This window comes from Pleurodeles waltl, chromosome 10 (assembly GCF_031143425.1).
Source record: "Pleurodeles waltl isolate 20211129_DDA chromosome 10, aPleWal1.hap1.20221129, whole genome shotgun sequence".
Taxonomy (NCBI): domain Eukaryota; kingdom Metazoa; phylum Chordata; class Amphibia; order Caudata; family Salamandridae; genus Pleurodeles; species Pleurodeles waltl.
In genome coordinates this window covers 241491487-241511675 of record NC_090449.1, presented here as the reverse complement: position 1 = coordinate 241511675, position 20189 = coordinate 241491487, and the positions used below count along the sequence as shown (strand labels likewise).

General features: G+C 43.8%; 1 protein-coding gene across 1 annotated transcript in view; it reads right to left on the bottom strand.

The window, feature by feature from the left end:
* Nucleotides 1-13057: 13057 nt before the first annotated feature.
* Nucleotides 13058-20189, bottom strand: part of UQCRC2 (ubiquinol-cytochrome c reductase core protein 2) — a 138237-nt gene continuing 131105 nt past the window's right edge. The window contains exon 14 of the mRNA XM_069210291.1: nt 13058-13335. Within this exon, the coding sequence (XP_069066392.1) occupies nt 13252-13335 (84 nt within the window). The 3' untranslated portion in view covers nt 13058-13251. The remainder of the gene's footprint in view (nt 13336-20189) is intronic.

Here is a 20189-nt window from a genome sequence, read left to right as displayed (position 1 = left end):
GCTGAACTTGAAGAAAACGAAATTGATGGTGCTCCGCTCTGGCCTCCGGAAGAAATGTACTATTAGGTTAGATGGAGTTATTTTGGACCAGGTTAGCTCCATTGATTATTTGGGTGCGAGGCTTACAGATTCACTCCTTTGGGAGGAACAGGTCGGCAAGAGTGCTGGGCTTTTGCAACATCGGGCAGCATCCATATTGCGCCTTTATAGGAATACGATTGCTAACGTTGTGTCTCCAGCAGTAAAGATTTATGTGGCTAAGGCACAGGGTGCTGCTGCCTACGGTGCAGAGATTTGGGGCATGTCAGATAGCAGCAGAATAACCAAAATTGAGAATAGCTTTGCACGGGCTCTATGCGCTTGCCCCATTAGCGCCCCATTAGCACCCCATTAACTCCCCTATTTCTAGATCTAGGGTTAAAACGAATGGCTGACCTAATTATCTTCCGCCCTCTGTTGTATTGGGTGAGGCTATGGATAGTCCCCGAATTGACCTTCTCTTTTAGAATTGTTAAAATGTCCTAACTCCATTTCCATCCCATGGATCAAACAAGTATTCAGTTGGTTTTGTATGTTGGGATTGAGAGACTTATGGGAGAATCCCCATCAACTTGTGAAGTCCCATGTAAAAGCATTGAAGGGAGCTTACTGGTCCCATATACGCAATAACTACATTTCCCAAAAATCTAATGGTCGTTTAATTAATCTGCTTATTGATTTTAAATGGTACCCAGAGTTCGAACTGTACTTAGATATAATACCGGACCTACTAGGTAAAAGTCTGTATGCTAGATTTCGATTTGGAACATTACCTTTGAAGGCCTTGACGAGCAGATGGGGATCTAATTCAAGTTCTGATATTTGTCCTGCGTGTGGCACTTCCTCTGAAACAGTAGAACACTTTTTTTTTGTCCTGCTTACTCAACCCCAAGGTTTAAATGGATCCGCAAAATTTGTAGGGAATTGAAGTTAAGGAAACATGTTTTAGCTTTGAGAATTTTAAAAAGCCATAATTTAAATGTGATAATTTATGCTGTAAGCAAGTTTTTAGTAGCGGCATGGCGTATACGTAATTTTTATTTACAATGATCTTAACTGTTTTAAGTTGGGCAAACAGGGATTTTAGTCCCTTTAAATTTGGTTATATTATCTATGATGTTTATTTATTTTGTATTGTATTGTATTGCTTTGATGGTCTGCTGGCCGAATAAAGCTTATGTGAACAACAACAACAGGTGGCCCACCCATCACAAATTTTCACTATTTAGTCTGCAAAGAACAAGATATTCCGAATCCTGCACTATTGGCAAAATCTCCCCCAAAAAAGTTCGATATAAGGTTCTTAAATGGTTATTTAAAAAGAAATCAGATTTTTTTTGTTGAAGACATTCAATCCCATATTTGCATCTTCTTACTCCCCTCACACATTTTGTGTTGCACTCAGGTCTTCAGCTCGATTCTGAGACAGTAAGGAGATGGGATTCTGCAGGATTTAGTAAAATCTGAGATTTTCGTATTAATGATTATTTGGCTACCCTTTCAAATATTATGTCGGCTGTTCAAAATGATTTTCTTCTGGGAGGCTTTTATAGTATAATGCTCCATAGTTTGAAAGATTTGGATATCGATTCAATTATTAATATGCAGGTGGTAGTTTCCGAACTGGTGACCCCCTCTGGGACAAGGCATGCGGGGGCACGGAGAAGGCTGCTTCTTGAACAGAAGAAGACTGATCTCTGGGCAAAAGTGGCGAGGAAATGGGCTAGTCAAGAGGAGCTTGACCTCTCAAGGGAGTGCTGGGAAAAGCTGAACTATTTAAATTTTTCAGTATTCATAGGTGCGAATTGGCATCGCATGATATATTTTAGTAAATGGCTATTATATCTTACCCCACAAGCCTTGTCCCGGGTTATGCCCAGTTGCCCTGATCTCTATTTTCGTTGTAAGGCAATAGGGGTGGCCGGATGGATACATGTGATTGGTACATGTTGCCTAATTCAGGATTACTGGGATGGACTGTTTAAGATATTAACAACTATTGCTTAGATGCCTATAATCCCTACGGTTTGGTTGATGGGCGTGGGCTACGACCCTGGGGCAAGGCTCCCACCTCGGTGGGAAAAGTTAGTTTTTATAGCCACTGCGGTTGCCAGATCTCTTCTATTAAGAAATTGGCTTTTCCAATCTAACTCCCACCCCTCAAGAATGGTTGAGTAAAATGCTACAGGTCAGAAATCTGGAAATGAGGTATGCCTGGAGTGGGCGGCGGCAAAACGTTTTCACGGATTTGGGGGGGATTTTGTTTCTAGATAAGGGTATAGAATGATGCGTAAAAATAAAGGGGGCTCTCTTCTTGCCCCAATTGTTTGTAGCTGGAGCATTCCTATTAGAAATTCCTGGGGGAGAATGTTTAAGAGAAATAGTATGGAATTGTAATCCTTTTTTTCTCAGTTTTTTTGGGTTGGATCTTGATAAAAAAAAAAGAAAAAGAATTATTAAATAAAAAAGTGCTCAGTAAAAATAAAATAAAATCAATATGGGTGTGAAAAAAACAACTTGTTCCAGGGCAGAACTCCTTGTAAATGTTGTCACTGGGGCCATATCAGGATATTCTTTTCTCATACAGTCTGGGTCGACAATCATGAATTATTGCCGAACTAATTACTGCATTAACAATGCTCCTTAATTTCTCTGCAGTAAAGTAATTGCGCCTCAATTAGAAAGGGAGACTACCTAAGTGAAAAGCTGAATGAACAAGTGGGCATAGATCACGTGGGAGGAAAGAGGTGCCTTTGATCCCAGTAAACATTTGTAACAGGATGTTCTCCAATCTTTAAACAGAGTATGCAACAATGCAAGTTATATATACACACATATTTACTACACTGGTGTAAGGCACTGTAGGAGGTAGCACATCTTATGGCTCTGTGAAAAGGCTGTTGCCTTAATGCAGCAAGATATTATTTATTTTATAAACATCGGAATGGTGAATGTGTGCGCTGAGCCATCAGAAGTTGCAGGGTGCCTGTAGGTATGCAATGGATGTATGAAGTCACTGAGTTTTCTAATTAGCATAAAACAGAGGTATTTGAATGTGACTATAACACCAGTGCATCTGTTTTGCAATCCTGGACCTTCTCAAAATGAATTAGTGCATTTAAGGATTTGGAGTCTAGTTGAGTGCATCTGGCATGGTTTGGTACATTGGGGATATGGAAAATGTCACTTACCCAGTGTACATCTGTTCGTGGCATTAGTCGCTGCAGATTCACATGCTGTGCATAGTCCGCCGTCTGGTGTTGGGTCGGAGTGTTACAAGTTGTTTTTCTTCGAAGAAGTCTTTTCGAGTCACGAGACCGAGGGACTCCTCCTCCTTTGTTTCCATTGCACATGGGCGTCGACTCCATCTTAGATTGTTTTCCCCGCAGAGGGTGAGGTAGGAGTTGTGTATGTTAGTAATAGTGCCCATGCAATGGAATGAATACGTTTGTACAAAATAAAGGTTAAGGTAATATATTTACAAATGTACAAATGTTGGAGATTACTTCCAAACGGCTACAGGCTCCCGGGGAGGCGGGTGGGCGCATGTGAATCTGCAGCGACTAATGCCACGAACAGATGTACACTGGGTAAGTGACATTTTCCGTTCGGTGGCATGTGTAGCTGCAGATACACATGCTGTGCATAGACTAGTAAGCAGTTATCTCCCCAAAAGCGGTGGAAGTAGTTTGAAATAAAGTTCTTAGTACAGCTTGACCTACTGTGGCTTGTTGTGCAGATAGCACATCTACACAGTAGTGCTTAGTAAATGTGTGAGGCGTAGACCATGTTGCTGCCTTACATATTTCGTTCATTGGAATATTTCCTAGGAAGGCCATGGTAGCGCCTTTCTTTCTGGTTGAATGTGCCTTTGGTGTAATAGGCAGCTCTCTCTTTGCTTTAAGGTAGCAGGTTTGGATGCACTTAACTATCCATCTGGCTATACCTTGTTTTGATATTGGGTTTCCTGTATGAGGTTTTTGAAATGCAATAAATGTTGTTTTGTTTTCCTAATTAGTTTTGTTCTGTCAATGTAGTACATTAGTGCTCTTTTGATGTCTAATGTATGTAGTGCCCTTTCAGCTATGGAGTCTGGTTGTGGAAAGAACACTGGTAGTTCTACTGTTTGATTTAAGTGGAACGGTGAGATAACTTTTGGTAAGAATTTTGGATTGGTTCTAAGAACTACCTTATTTTTGTGTATTTGAATAAATGGTTCCTGTATAGTAAACGCCTGAATTTCACTTACTCTTCTTAGAGATGTAATGGCAATGAGAAATGCAACTTTCCACGTTAGGTATTGTATTTCGCAAGAATGCATGGGTTCGAAAGGTGGACCAATGAGTCTTGTTAAGACAATGTTGAGATTCCATGAAGGAACAGGTGGTGTTCTTGGTGGTATAATTCTCTTTAGGCCTTCCATAAATGCTTTAATGACAGGTATTCTAAACAGTGAAGTTGAATGAGTAATCTGCAGGTATGCAGATATTGCTGCGAGATGTATCTTTATGGAAGAGAAGGCCAGATTTGATTTCTGCAAATGTAGTAAGTATCCTACTACATCCGTTGGAGATGCATGTAATGGTTGAACCTGATTATTATGGCAGTAGCAAACAAATCTTTTCCATTTACTTGCATAGCAGTGTCTAGTGGATGGCCTTCTAGCTTGTTTTATGACCTCCATACATTCTTGTGTGAGGTTTAAGTGTCAAAATTCTAGGATTTCAGGAGCCAAATTGCTAGATTCAGCGATGCTGGGTTTGGATGCCTGATCTGTTGTTTGTGCTGTGTTAACAGATCTGGTCTGTTGGGTAGTTTGACATGAGGCACTACTGACAGGTCTAGTAGTGTTGTATACCAAGGTTGTCTTGCCCATGTAGGTGCTATTAGTATGAGTTTGTTTTGACTCAATCTGTTTACTAGATATGGAAGAAGAGGGGGAGGGGGGAAAAGCGTACGCAAATATCCCTGACCAATTCATCCATAGAGCATTGCCTTGAGACTGCTGGTGTGGGTACCTGGATGCGAAGTTTTGGCATTTTGCGTTCTCTTTTGTTGCAAATAGGTCTATTTGAGGTGTTCCCCAAATTTGGAAGTAAGATTTTAGAATTTGGGGGTGAATCTCCCATTCGTGTACTTGTTGGTGATCCCGAGAGAGATTGTCTGCTAGCTGATTCTGGATCCCTGGAATAAACTGTGCTATTAGGCGAATGTGGTTGTGAATTGCCCACTGCCATATCCTTTGTGCTAGGAGACACAGCTGTGTAGAGTGTGTTCCCCCCTGTTTGTTTAGATAATACATTGTTGTCATGTTGTCTGTTTTGACAAGAATGTATTTGTGGATTATGATGGGTTGAAATGCTTTCAACGCTAGGAATACTGCTAACAATTCGAGGTGATTTATATGAAACCTTCTGTGATGTACGTCCCATTGTCCTTGGATGCTGTGTTGATTGAGGTGTGCTCCCCACCCGGTCATGGAAGCATCTGTAGTTATCACGTATTGTGGCACTGGGTCTTGGAAAGGCTGCCCTTTGTTTAAATGTATACTGTTCCACCATAGAAGCGAGATGTATGTTTGGCGGTCTATCAACACCAGATCTAGAAGGTGACCCTGTGCATGTGACCATTGTGATGCTAGGCACTGTTGTAAGGGCTTCATGTGCAATCTTGCGTTTGGGACAATGGCTATGCATGAGGACATCATGCCTAGGAGTTTTAACACTATCTTTGCATGTATTTTATGTGTTGGATACATGGCTTGTATGACTTTGTAAAAATTTTGAACCCTTTGTGGACTTGGAGTGGCTATCCCTTTTGTTGTGTTGATTGTCACTCCCAAGTATTGCTGTGTTTGGCACGGCAGAATGTGTGACTTTGTATAGTTGGAGAACCCTAGTTTGTAGAGGGTTTGTATGACATAATCTGTGTGTTGTGAACACTTTGTTAGGGAGTTGGTCTTGATTAGCCAATCGTCTAGGTAGGGGAACACGTGTATTTGCTGCCTTCTGATATGTGCAGCTACTACTGCTAGACATTTTTGTAAAGACTCTCGGTGCGGTTGTTATACCGAACGGCAACACTTTGAATTGGTAATGTATTCCCTTGAATACGAACCTTAGGTATTTCCTGTGCGAGGGATGTATCGGTATGTGGAAATACGCGTCTTTTAGATCTAAGGTTGTCATGTAGTCTTGCTGTCACAACAGTGGTAATACGTCCTGTAGCGTGACCATGTGAAAGTGTTCCGATTTGATGTAGGTGTTTAGTGTTCTGAGATCTAAGATTGGTCTCAGTGTTTTGTCTTTTTTTGGTATTAGAAAGTACAGTGAGTAAACTCCTGTGTTTCTTTGTGGACCTGGTACGAATTCTATTACGTCTTTTTGTAGTAATGCTTGAACTTCCAGATCTAGCAGGTCTAAATGCTGTTTTGACATATTCTGTGTTTTTGGTGGGACGTTTGGAGGGAGTTGGAGAAATTCTATGCAATAACCATGCCGGATAATTGCTAAGACCCAAGTGTCTGTTGTTATCTCCTCCCAAAATTTGTAGAACTGGCTTAGTCTTCCCCCCACTGGTGTTGTGTGAAGGGATTGAGTGACTTGTGAGTCACTGTTTGGTTGGCGGGGTCTTGGGACTCTGAAATTTTCCCCGGTTTCTAGGGAATTGTCCCCCTCTGTATTGGCCCCGAAAGCATCCCCTTTGGTACTGTACCTGGTAGGTAGACGGTGTTGTTTGTGAGGTACTAGCTTGTGTGGTTTGACCTCGAAACCCCCCTCTGAAGGTTGTTTTGCGAAACGTGCCAAAAGTGCCTCTGCCCTGCGGGGAATAGAGTGCGCCCATGGCCTTAGCTGTGTCAGTATCTTTTTTCAATTTTTCAATTGCCGTGTCCACTTCGGGTCCAAACAATTGTTGTTCATTGAACGGCATATTGAGCACTGCCTGTTGTATCTCAGGTTTGAAGCCGGATGTGCGCAACCATGCGTGCCCCCTTATGGTTACCGCAGTATTTATTGTTCTTGCAGCTGTATCCGCTGCATCCATAGAGGAACGTATTTGGTTGTTGGAGATATTTTGTCCCTCCTCAACCACTTGTTTTGCCCGTTTCTGGAATTCTTTGGGTAGATGCTCGATGAGATGCTGCATCTCGTCCCAATGGGCTCTGTCATATCGCGCTAGGAGCGCCTGCGAGTTAGCGATGCGCCACTGGTTTGCAGCTTGTACTGCAACCCTTTTCCCAGCTGCGTCGAACTTGCGTCTCTCCTTGTCTGGAGGTGGTGCGTCGCCTGATGTGTGCGAGTTGGCTCTTTTACGAGCTGCGCCTACGACAACTGAATCTGGTGGCAGTTGTGATGTGATGTGATAAAAGCAGGGTCCGTGGGCGGTGCTTTATATTTCTTCTACACCCTTGGAGTTATTGCTCTGCTTTTGACAGGGTCTTTAAAGATCTGTTTAGCGTGCCTTAGCATTCCCGGGAGCATAGGAAGGCTTTGATAATTGCTATGGGTGGAGGAAAGGGTGTTGAAAAGGAAGTCATCCTCGACAGGCTCTGAGTGTAACGACATGTTATGGAACTCTGCTGCCCTAGCTACCACCTGTGCATACGCTGTACTGTCTTCAGGTGGTGAGGGCTTAGTAGGGTACGACTCAGGGCTATTGTCTGATACTGGGGCGTCAGAGATCCCACGCATCCTGGTCATCTTGGCTCATAGTGGTATGAGCTGGTGAATGTGACGGAGTCTGTGCCGGTGATGTATGAGTTACCGGTGGTGGAGTTACCTTCTTTACCACTTTTGCTTGTGGTGTCTTTTCTTGTGGTTGGAAATCGAGTTTCCTTTTCCTCCTGATTGGGGGAAGAGTGCTGATCTTCCCTGTACCACTTTGTATGAAGATCCGCTTTTGGGTGTGGTCTACATCTGTGGTTTGTAAATCTTCCTCAAACCTGCGTTTGTGCATTTGGGAGGACAGTGAGTGTTCCTCTGAGTACAAACTGGCTGTCTGTTTCGGTTGCTGGTCGTTTAGGCACCGAAACCGTGTCTTTTGTTGTTTTTGGCTCCGACAAGATTTTTCTCTTTTTCGGTGTCAAACTTTCTCGGCGTCGACCATCTTCGGTGCCGCGGTCTCTGTGCCGAGCAGCCTCGGTGGTGCTGTCTCGGTGTCGACCCTTTTCTGCAGCACTTTCTCGGTCCTGAGATTGCTGCGTGCCTGTGTCTCGACCCGAGTCGGACGACCTCGGCACCAGTTCGCCTTTTTTCGGTGCCGATGGACGGTCACCTACTTTATGGGTTGAGCCATGGCCTGTTGGCAGTGGCGTCCCCTGGGATTTGTCTGTTTTCCCGTGTGGTGCTTGCTTCGACGTCTTACTCACGGTTTCTTTGACGTCGAATTCTTCAGAGTCCGATTCATGGATGGAGAAGGCTTCTTCTTCTTCTCCCTGTTCCTCGAACCCTCGTTGTCCTGTCGGCGTGGACGCCATCTGCAACCGTCTGGCTCTTCGGTCACGGAGCGTTTTTCTCGACCGAAACGCTCGACAGGCCTCACACGTTTCTTCCTTGTGCTCGGGTGACAGGCACAAGTTACAGACCAAATGCTGGTCTGTATAGGGATATTTACTGTGGCATTTAGGACAGAATCAGAACGGGGTGCGTTCCATCAGTGTCGATGTTGCACGCGGTCGGGCCGACCAGGCCCAGACGGGGGAATCGAAATTACCCCGAAGGGCTACCGGAGCTCTTCAGGATTCGGTGTCGATTCTAATCTAACCCGATACCGAACGAAACAATACCGACGTAGTTTTCCGAAGTTATGACTATCTTTCCGTCCCGAAACACGGAGCGAAAAGGAACACGTCCGAACCCGATGGCAGAAAAAAAACAATCTAAGATGGAGTCGATGCCCATGCGCAATGGAAACAAAGGAGGAGGAGTCCCTCGGTCTCGTGACTCGAAAAGACTTCTTCGAAGAAAAACAACTTGTAACACTCCGACCCAACACCAGACGGCGGACTATGCACAGCATGTGTATCTGCAGCTACACATGCCACCGAACATGTTTTTACTGTACATTTTAGTTCTATTTACATGCAAAGTACTTTTATGGGTTTTATAAATCGAAATAAAGTAAATAAATAATAGTGTGTATCTGAACCAACTTGAATAAGACACCTGAAAATGATGGTTTGTAAAAGTAAACCCATGACTGGATAAGTTATGTACTTCTGACCTGCATACATCTAAATAACCCCGTTTTGGTACTCTATCGCTAAAACACTGTTCCTAGTGTTGTAAGTGTAACTTTACAAATAACTTGCTCTACAGTGAATATTATGCCCCATCGCTGCAAATACACGCATTCTAACAAATAATGTGTTGTGCAAAAATAAAAATGAATTTGCCTGATCCTCAGAACGTGGTTGATGCACTTTCACATTATTCTGTGTAGTCTTCCTTATTTTTAGGTACTCATTTACTTTTACATCCATAGTGCCAACAGGGGGGTATCTTTCAGCGTTTCTCTGAATCCTTGCCCCTTGCCTCTTTACCCATTGATTCTTAAATAATAAAAAATAAAAAAGGGGGGGCGGGGGAGGGTCATAGCCACCGCATCCTTAGCTTCTGCACTTTTTTTTTTTTTGTTGAGGTCTCCCAATTAAAAGCTTAGCTTCTGTGCTTTTTATTGCCAAGGTCTCCAAATGAAAGGAAGCCTTATGTTTGGATGCAGCACAGTCATTTCTCAGCTGACGGCGTTGAACATATTGGGCATTTGGGGCTGGCTTAGCATATGTAGACCATGAACAACTTTGTTTTGTAGGAGCAATACATCTGTTTGATTTTTTTTCTCTTTTTAGAAAGGCAACTTTATTCCATGCAGCACCCTGGTTGCTTCGGTGTTTGGGGGGGGGGGGGGGGGGGGGGGGGGATTTGAAGGGGTGGATGGGTTGCCGTCATTAATGGTACGAGCTAGTCTTCCAGCCCTTTTTCAAATTCCCTGTCACCAGGCTCCTCATCGGGGATTCAGTTATGGCACTATTATTATAACTTTCATTTGGAGGCGGATTAGGCGAATTAGAACGTCTCTGCTTGTGCCTCCCATTTGCTTGAGTTACCCTTGTACTGCCGGAATGCATGGTAGTTAACCTTGATAAGTAGTAGGAACAGCAGCTGGCTTTAACTTGCAGGTGGCAGCAGCCCTTGTTCACCTCAGTGCTCCTTGGATCCAAGAGCCTTTCACCAGGACATGCAGCAGGACGAGCAGTAAGCAGTCTTTCCTTTGAAGCAAGCTGCATCGACCCAACACCGCAGCCTGGGACCTTAACTGCCTCTCACCACTGCCATCTGGACTGGCAAGCTTGCATATGTCCTCGTCGCTCGGATTCTCCGGGCCGGTCCCAGGGAGGACTGCAGTTTACAGATGAATCCTCAGGACTCCGGCCTCTCCTGAAACTTCCACTGTCTGCTACAAACCTTCAGCAGGCCTACCAAACTGTCACCCAACTGTTGTGCCACCACACCCCTTGGACCTTGCACCGCCCTACAAACCTTTTGGCCTTCGGGGGCACGAGCATGCTTAGAGTGAATATTCAAGACAAGATTGAGCAGGGTCACGGAGTAACAAAGTCAGTTGACAACCTTTTGGAGGTCTTAGCAAGAGGTCTTGGTGAGGCAGTAGGTCTCCTGATAAATTTTCCAGGGAAGGAGGTGAGTATTGTTGAAGGACTTTCAGGGCACTTGGAGGCCAGCTGTCACCCAGCTTTCTTTCTTAGTATAGCCTGAAGGAGTTAGGCTGGATGGGTGAATGAAACAAGATGGGCAAATGGGATGCTGTGCAGGGGAGGATGGCAGAGCCGGTCCAAGCCGCACCGGCCTACTGCCGGCCACTTCAGCAGGAGCAGCAGCTCTAAGCCTACTTCTACTCCCTCTCCCCCTGACTAGACCTCTCACTAATGCACCCAAAACACAAGTCAGACTCAATCTGGACACTCGAATATTGACAAATGTTAGAAAATAAAGTGCAGCGAACTTCAGTTTTACAGTTTTTCTCCCCTTAACACCCTGCCTCTCAACACTCAATTATACCACTGACATCACGATAAATGGCTGCTCAAACATGGAAGCCCCCAATAAAGTTTAAAAACTCCCCTATCTCCACCCAAGTAAAACCTGTAGTAAAAAAAAAAAAAAAAAAAAACACACACATACACACAGACACACCACAACAACAAAAAAAAAAACCATAAAATAATTAAAAATTGTAATGTCTCCGAAACACGTCACACTCAATCAGGGCACTCAACTATTGACAGAAATGTTGGAAAATGAAGTGCAGCGTACTTCAGTTTTACATTAGTGTTTGAGTAGTTGATAACTTTTTAGCTGCAAATTGTATAAGCTAACAGGAGAGTCAGCAGAAAGTACTTATTTCTCCAGAAAGTGAACAGCAGTGGGTAAGATAGATATTTGCGCACAGCCGGCAAGCTCAATAAATGTACATTAGCTGCACGTACTTCGCCCTTCCAGAGTTTCACCTGAGGCTTCAGGCATACTCCGATAACAGGATCTAGTCTCCTAACTTTTTTGTTAACTATATTCGGTGGATAGACCCTCATGGTTTTCAAATGATTTTCTCTGTCTTTGATGTAGTAAAATGCCTTGGAATGGAAGGAAACCTTGACACTAAGCTTTCACTGACGTCTTCCCTTCCATCAACATTGTGTGGGACCCTCACATCATGTGGATGCTAAAGAACAAGTAGGATGTCAGTGTACCTCTCTTCGGCAGTTGTTAACCTGTTGAAGCAGTGTTGCTGGTCCCCGTTTTATTCTTTCAGAGGTCTATCGATATAGGATTCTTGAAAGGAACAGCCTGCAGTTGGAGATGTGATCCGTCCCATACTGTCCCAACTCCCTTAAAGCCAGTGTCTCTCAAGTAAAATGGTGGAAAGGGAAGACATTAGTGTTCAGGATCTTTAGAAGGAACCAGGAAATACAACACAAGCCATCACCCTGCCAGAATAAGTCATGGAGACGTTGGAGCTACTGGTTACCTTAAAGGTTCAGTGTCAAATTCCAGCTCTGATGAGTTGCAGCCTTTCTATCTATATTTTACATTTTTCCCTTAAAAAAAGACTGAGAGCTGGGTAACCTTAGCCATCTAATTTTGCGCTTGTGGCAATGGCAATTTGAGTTTCTTATCTTTAAATAAAATAAGAAATTCAGATTATTTCTTGCAGACGATTGTAAATTTCTATTACACTGTCTTCCCCACAAAATGTTTGTTTTCTAATGTAAAATAAGGAGCATATGTATCATCTAACTTTCTTTCAATAAATAGGACAAAGAAAAGGCAACATGTACCATGGTTGTCCCATCATCCCTCATTTTCAGAGAGGATACAAATGCGGACCTCTTCAAAGAGGATCTCGTTCATCACCGACAAGTAACCACCACCAGTTACTCAGATATCAACAACCAAAGATTTTGCCTCTCAAACCTCCTCCTACTGTTGGTCTTAGTGGGAAAAAACCATACGTTGTGGGGCTTGGGATTGATCTGTCACTACACCCAAAACGGGCCCTAATTTCACCACGAATCCCAGTCAGTATAGCACAATATCATCAACAGGCTCGGCAAACAAATTCATCAGACACCTGGAATTCATGCAGAGAAAAATAGGGATGTTGCTAGTCATAGCAGGAGGCTGTTTCCTGATTGGTATAATTTCTCTGAACAGATTTAAAGTATCAAGATCTTAATGGTGAGCATATCCAGTGGAAGAAATGGGCGCTAATAAATACATTTTAATTCATCTGTACTCAGTATCTTCCATCACAGTTGTTCGCTTTCATATTCCTGAACAGCGTGTTACTGCAATGACCATTATAGAGATGGAGAAGAATGCCAGGTCGGCTGTCTGTTATATTTTGTCTGTGAAAGGTATGGATTATATGGTTTCATAATTTCCAACAGAAAAAACAGCACCGGCACTCATTATGCATTTTCTGCAAAAAGCAATCACATAGAAACGATGGAATAGAGGCATTTAATGAATATACAGATCTGCATGTGTGTGGTGTGTATCAACAATCAGAATGTATATGGCTAAAATTATGAAATATCCATATTCATAAATACTTTCAAATATACCGAGTCTGGACAACAATCGCAAATGTTCATTATAACTTTTAGTTCATAAGGTGAATTAATCAATGTGAACCCTATAAATCATCCACAAAAGGGGTGTTCATTAGATTTCCGCTTGCTGCCATAGACTTCTTCCCAGCCACAAACCTTTTTGCAACCTGAAAAGTAAAATTAGATATTGTTAAATAAAGTAAATTATTTTACGTTATAACCTTCAGTCTAATTAGAATTAAACTTGTAAAGTATAAACATTATAAACAAACACTTTCTGATCGATACTATGGGAAGCAACAAACTGATTTGCACGGCTGAATTAAAATGATTTAGCTGATCGCCCAGGCTCAGCCCCTTATTACAGTTGCACTATATTGTAGTTACTTAGCTCTGAGATGTTCTCTCTTTGCATTATTATTTTTATTATTTATTGAAACATGCAAAATTTTTGGTTAAGCTTTCTTTCACCATATGGGGGTGGGGGTGGTGGTGGGGGGGGGGGGGGGGGGGGGGGGGAGGGGGCGTCTCATACCACCGCAAAATGTAGAATGGGAATTGTACGCCTACCTGAACTTGAGAAACAGTGGGTGAAAAAAACAATTCAGCATTTTCCAAAACTTCAAATGATCTATGCCTAGTCAAAAGGAGTTGAAGACCCACAGGGCTACATAAATTGTGAAACCTTCTTCCCTATCTGGTGGGCGGCACAATCAGAAATACAGCAGAAGCAGGGTGCTTGTCCAGGGAAGATCGGGCTATAACCAAGTACATAATTAGTGATTTGAATGTAGCCGCTGCTGAATTCGAATGCAGCGAAATGGAAAAAAGTAAATAAAAAAAACAAAAACAAAAAGCATGAATTGTCCAAAACCTTCGATTTTCAACAGCTACTGAATTCTGTATACACTGCAAGTGAGGCAACAAATAGTTCATTAGGGTTTTAGAATAATGCATTCCTTTAGTCTAACTTCGATGAAACTTTAATCTACATGGTAAAACACAACTTTTAACTAACTGGCTGTATGGCAAATTTGTGCTACCGATGAGTTCAACAGTTCAGAAAGTTGAAGGGTCTATCCAGGTCTGCTTTTTCTTTTGAGACTAGAGTTCTCTCGGAAAATTGGTTTGTGAACACTGCACACACAGACGGACAGTGTGTGAGATATGCAAAAATAGGTCTGACTTTATAGTGGCAACAGATGCAAACCACTATGCTATCAGGACGTGTTGGTAAGTTAAAGCCAGGCCTTCTGGTCTTGCCAATGTTCGCTGTTCTAAAAGTGACAACCATAAGCCGTCAGTACCACAGGATGTTACTATGTGTACACAGATTAAAAACCAGAATAGACACAGTTTATTACAGTGGTACTGAGTAAGAACCACGACACCCAAAACTGACACATGGCTACAGTGACACATAAAACCAGCGACATTATACATAGGGAAAGAACACCAACTGATCAAACCTCTGGAATGACCTGGGAGCCTTATTAAAGTTAACAGCTAACCAAGAAAGGTATGGAAATACTGCCTGATATTCAGGTGAATTAAATATTTTGTAATGTAACATTTTTCATGCCAAAATTGTTTTTCTGTGGGGGAAAACATAATATAGAATATTTACACTATTAATTTTAGCTCACGGTTAGAGTAAGCATTTGCTTTAATGCAGATTGTGTTGCTTTAAGAGGGGGTAAACCTCCTGAATATGGTTTCCGCTTTCACTAAATAGTCTGAAAACAATGGAACTCATACAATGTAGGGGAACTTGCTAGCATGTGGAATGATGCATCCAACAGCCAACAGAATAAGGTGAGGGGTGTTTGCTCCTCTGAAGATCACTAAATATATTTGTTAGAAGCGTAGTGCAAAAAGTTATGGCAGTTGGTTGCACTTTTCAACCAGAGACCTAATGATCTCAAACTCTGAGGCAAACCCTTTTTCCACATCTCTACTTGTCCCTTTAGAATTAAAGTGGAAACAAAAGCAGCTAATAATAGCTAGTAGTTTTGCAACACTGCTGCCGTCCACGTACAGATCAGGTCTTATTAAACTGACAGCCCTGCGCTCCGTGTTCATTTTCAGTCTGAAATCAGAGAATGTTTCTTAGATGTCACTATTTTAGCTATATCGTTGGAGCAGATGTATGTATTCACATCAGTAGCTTTGTGGGACTACAGCAGAGAGGAACCCCCTTGGACCATGACTCACTATCTCACAATGTGTGTGTGTCCTACTTTGGGATATTTAATCCTAGGCAAAAGGAATACTGACCAGAAGGATGTTACTTACCTTCTAAGCAATTGTGCATGATGTAGTGCTGTAGACTCACATGCTCTGCATATTACTGTCCTCTAGTGTTGGGTCCGGAGTGGTGCTAGTTGGTTTTAACTTCTTCGAAGTGTTTGATAGTGTGACTCCTCCCCCCTGTGATATAGCGCATGGGCATCAATTCCTTTGTTGTTAGACTGTTTTACCGCAGACGGAAAGGGTAGTGACAAAGATGTCCATGCAACATATAAATACATATGAACTAACTATAAACAAGGATAAAGTAACTTCAACAGCCACAGGCAACTGGGGGGAGTGGGGCGGTGGGGGTCATGTGAATCTTCAGCACTACATGCCACAAACAGATGCTTACAGGGTAACAATCCATTCAATGACGTGTGGCGGGAGATACACATGCTCTGCATAGTCTGTAAAGTAGTCCCTCCATAAAGCATTGGCTAGCTTGCAAGAGTTGCAGTTGGCTGAAAAAGTGTACATAGCACTGCTTGGCCTATGTTAGCTTGTTGGCGTGCTAGGACATCCACAAAATAGTGTTTTGTGAATGTGTGATGTAGACCAATTAGCTACATTGCAGATGTCAGCTATGGGAATGTTACCCAGAAAAGACATAGTAGCACCCTTTTTTTCCTGGCAGAGTGAACACTGGAAGAAACGGGCAAAGGTATCTTGGCCTTAGCATAGCACGTCTGTATGCACTTCCCTAGCCATCTGGCTATGCCTGATTCGGATATGGGGTTGCCTTTGTGTGGTGGGGAAAAAGCCACAAAGAGTTGCTTGGTGTTTTTAAAGCCTTTGGTTCCGTCAATGTAGAACACAAGTGCACTTTTAACATGTAGCATGTGAAGGGCTCTTTCTGCAACTGTCAGGTTGCGGGAAGATGGGTAGTTTAATTGACCAGTTTATGTAAAACTGAGAAACTACTTTGGGTAGAAACTTAGGGTTAGGGCAAAGGACTACTTTACCCTATGAATCTGGGATAGAGGCTCTTCCAAGGTTAGTGCCTGGAGCTCACCAACATGCCTGGGTGAACTGATGGTGACTAAGTAAACCCCTTTCCATGGGGAAGAATTGAAGTGGACATGAATGGAGTGGTTCACAATGGGGGCCCATGGGTCTGGTGAGCACAATGTTATGGTTCTACAATGGTGCAGGTGGTACCCTTGGCGGAATTACACATTTAAGGCCTTTCATGAAAGTCTTAATGACTGGGATTCTGAAGAAGAAAATATGTTGTCAAATGAGGTGTGGGCTAAATTTGCTTTTGGAAGTGGAGCAAATAAACAAACCATCTTTTGAAGTGTAGCTTTCATGGGATCAATAGGTTTGGGTTGGCAGTAGCAAACAAAACTTTTATATTTTAGGGCATAACAGGCTCTAGTAGTGGGTCTATGGGCTTCCTTGAGAATGTCCTATATTCCGCAGGCAAGTGTAGGTACCCAAACTCTGACCTCAGGAGCCATATCACAAGGTTGAGTGACTTGGGGTCTGTTGGGAAGCTTCTCACGGGGGACTACTGAGAGATCTAGGATTATGGTGAACGAAGACTGGTGTGCCCAAGTGGGAGCCACAAGGATCACAGTGAAATATGTTCTGAGTTTTATAGAGCGCATAGCTACCCAGGACAGAGATTCCCAGCGCTAAAATGAACTCAGTTAGGACATACTTTTAGATAAACAGGTATGTTTTCAACTGTTTCCTGAAGCTTAATAGATTTTTATTTACTCTGAGATCCAGAGGGAGGCAATTCCATAATCTGGCAACCTGAAATACAAAAGAGCGGTCTCCACCTTTAGGTTTTCTGATTCTGGGAGCAGTCAGCAGAGAAAGATCATTTGATCTTAAGTCACTATCAGTTTTATAAGGGGTAGCAGATGTTTGCCTGCTCCTCCAAACCTGAAACGGAATGGGAGTCAGAGGTGGAGAAGCATAGACCAATATCTTTGACCAGTTCATCCATAGAGAATTGCCCTTGGACAGAGGGTGTGGAAACCTGGAGACAAAGCTTGGGCATTTTCTGCTGTGACGAAAAAGGCTGAAATACTTGTGGGGAGAGTTCCCACTAATAGACTTGTTGCATCCCGCTGAGCAGGTCTGCAAAGTAGTTGTCCATCACAGGCAGTGACTCCGCCACCAGGTGATTGTGGGGGGTGAAAGGCCCACTTCCATATGGTCTGAGAGAGTTGGGAGAAATGAAAAGGCCGTCCACTCCCTCACCCAGTTTCTGTAAGTGAAACATGACTCATGTTGTCCGTGCAGACTAAGACAATCTTGCGAGACATGTGAGGAAGGAAGGTCTTCAGTGCTAGGAATACCACCTGAAGCTCTAGGTAGTTAATGTGTAGTGGTTGATGTGAGCCCGTGGACTGTCAATATTTGAAGGTGAGCACCCCAACCAGTCCGTGATGTGTCTGTGGTCAGTGTGACTTGAGGCACAGGGTCTAGAAATGCCTGCCCTTTTGAAAGGTTGTTGGTGTTCCACCATTGCAGAGAACATGGATCTTCCAGGTGACGCTGCAGGGGACACATATGAAGTCTGCCATTGGAAACTATGGCAATGCAAGAGGCCATCATCCCCAACAGATCACTTTGCTCCTGACTGTGTAGGAATGTTTTTCCTGAACCTGAGGGAGAAGAGTGTGGAAATTCTAGATGTGAGCTGGTTTGGGATAAGCCAACCGTAACTGTGTTCAAAATGGCCCCTAAGTAAAATTGAACATGCAGGGGCTGAGGTGGGATTTAGGAATGTTGATTGAAACCCAGATTGTGGAGGAGATCCACTGTCAACTGAGAATGGTGTTGCCACTGTTGTAACGTGTTGGCTTTTATGACCCAGTCATCGAGCTAGGGCAAGACGTGAACGTTCTACCTTCTCAGGTGTGCTGCGACCACTGAATACCCTGGGAGCGGTAGTGACTCTGAAGTGAAGGACGTTGAACTGGTGTTTCCCAGCAATGACAAACCTTAAGCACTTTTGGTGTGAAGGGTGAATTGGTATATGGAAATAGGTGTCCTTTAGAGCTAGAGGTGTCAAAGTCGCCTTACTATAGAAGAGTGATGACACCCTGAAGGGTAACCATGTGGAAGTGTTCTGAAAGGATGTATTTATGGGAGGCCCGAGGTAGAGTATTGGCCTGAGAGAGCCGTCCTTTTTGGGAATCAGGAAATATAGGGAATATACCCTGAACCTTGATGTGGCGGTCTCAAAAGGACAATAGTGTTGATGCAGCAAGCAGCTGTGTCTGTGGCATCAAGGACACATCTAATAGGGCTGTTAGAGATAGTCTGACCCTCTGAAACAATCCGTTGACCCCTTTTTCAGTGCTCCTCTGGAGGAAATTACAAGAGCTCTTTCATTTCATCCCAATGCGCCCAGTCGTACCAGGTCAAAAGGGCCTGGGAGTTTGCTATCCGCCAATGGTTTGCAGCCTGGGCCGCAACCCTTTTCCCCAGCAGCATTGATGCGTTTACTCTACTTCTCAAGGGGAGGAGAGTCCTTCGGTGCCCGACTATTAGCCCGTTTATGGGCAGTCGTTGCCACAATGGAATTGGGTGGTACCTGTGTCCTGATGTAAAGCTGGCCAGAGGAGACCGCCCTGTATTTTTGTCCACCCATGGCGTGATAATCTGGGAGCGGACAGACTCTTTAAAGATATCCTCAGCATGGCAAAGCATGCCAGGGAGCTTGGGGAGGTACGGAGTAGCTCTGTGGGTGGCCAATAGTGTGCCAAACAGGAAATCTTGCTCCATAGGATCCTTGTGCAGTTTTACATTATGAAATGCAGATGCCCTGGCAACAACCTGCTTGCAGGAAGAAGTGTCCTTGGGTGGTGAATGACATGCAGGGTAGAGGTCAGGGTCATTGGACAGAACGGGATCAGGGTCATATGCATCCCAAGGTTCAGCATCGTCTAGAGGATACCCTGAGGGTAAGAGTGGGTGGAACCCTAAGGAGTGTAATCCCCCTGTATGGGTGAAGTGGGGGAATCTGGCGGGCAAGAGGGTGGTGGTGAAGGAGGAGGTGGTGAAAGAAGAAGAGGCGGAGGTGGTTTGGGAGAAGGGCTGCGAGGAGGGCTAGTAGCCTTGTTCTTTGTTTGGAATATCCAGAGCTTCTTGAAACAAGTTTCCTTTTAAGGAGCACAGGAGAGGAAGGAGTGGCAATAATCAGACCTGCGCTGACGAGCTTCCATTTTCTCCAGTGTGGGCTTGACTGGAGATGGCCTGGTGGAAGAATGACCGAGTATCTAGCTTCTGACTGTTTCAGCTCAGAGGCTTTTGGTGCAGAGGTTTTCGGTTTCGGGAGCTTGGTCAGCACCAAAGAAGAGGCTTGCAGCTGTTAGCTCAGTCTGGGTCGATACCGAAACAATCTCTCGGTCTGAAGCTGTAGCGGTCAATCGAGCCAGCAGGTTGGGTGGCTGAAGTAGATTTACGGTGCCAACCATGGCAGAGGCAGACTGGTGACCTCAAGGACAGACTGGAGTATCTTTTTGGAGGACTTATGTGGGACAGCAGGGGCCACGGTACTCAAACTGAGCAGAGGTCACCTCGTATCTTTCGATGTCGAAATAGACATCCGACTCAAAGCGGTCCTGGATGGCTTCCTCGTCCGGTGTCATTGTGACGTCTTCTGGGCAATTTCTGCCTACAAAGGCGTCAGTCCGAAGCTTTTTATTATTATTTTTTTTCTTTTGAGTGGAACGACTTGCAAGTGTCGGTCAGCTTTGCGATG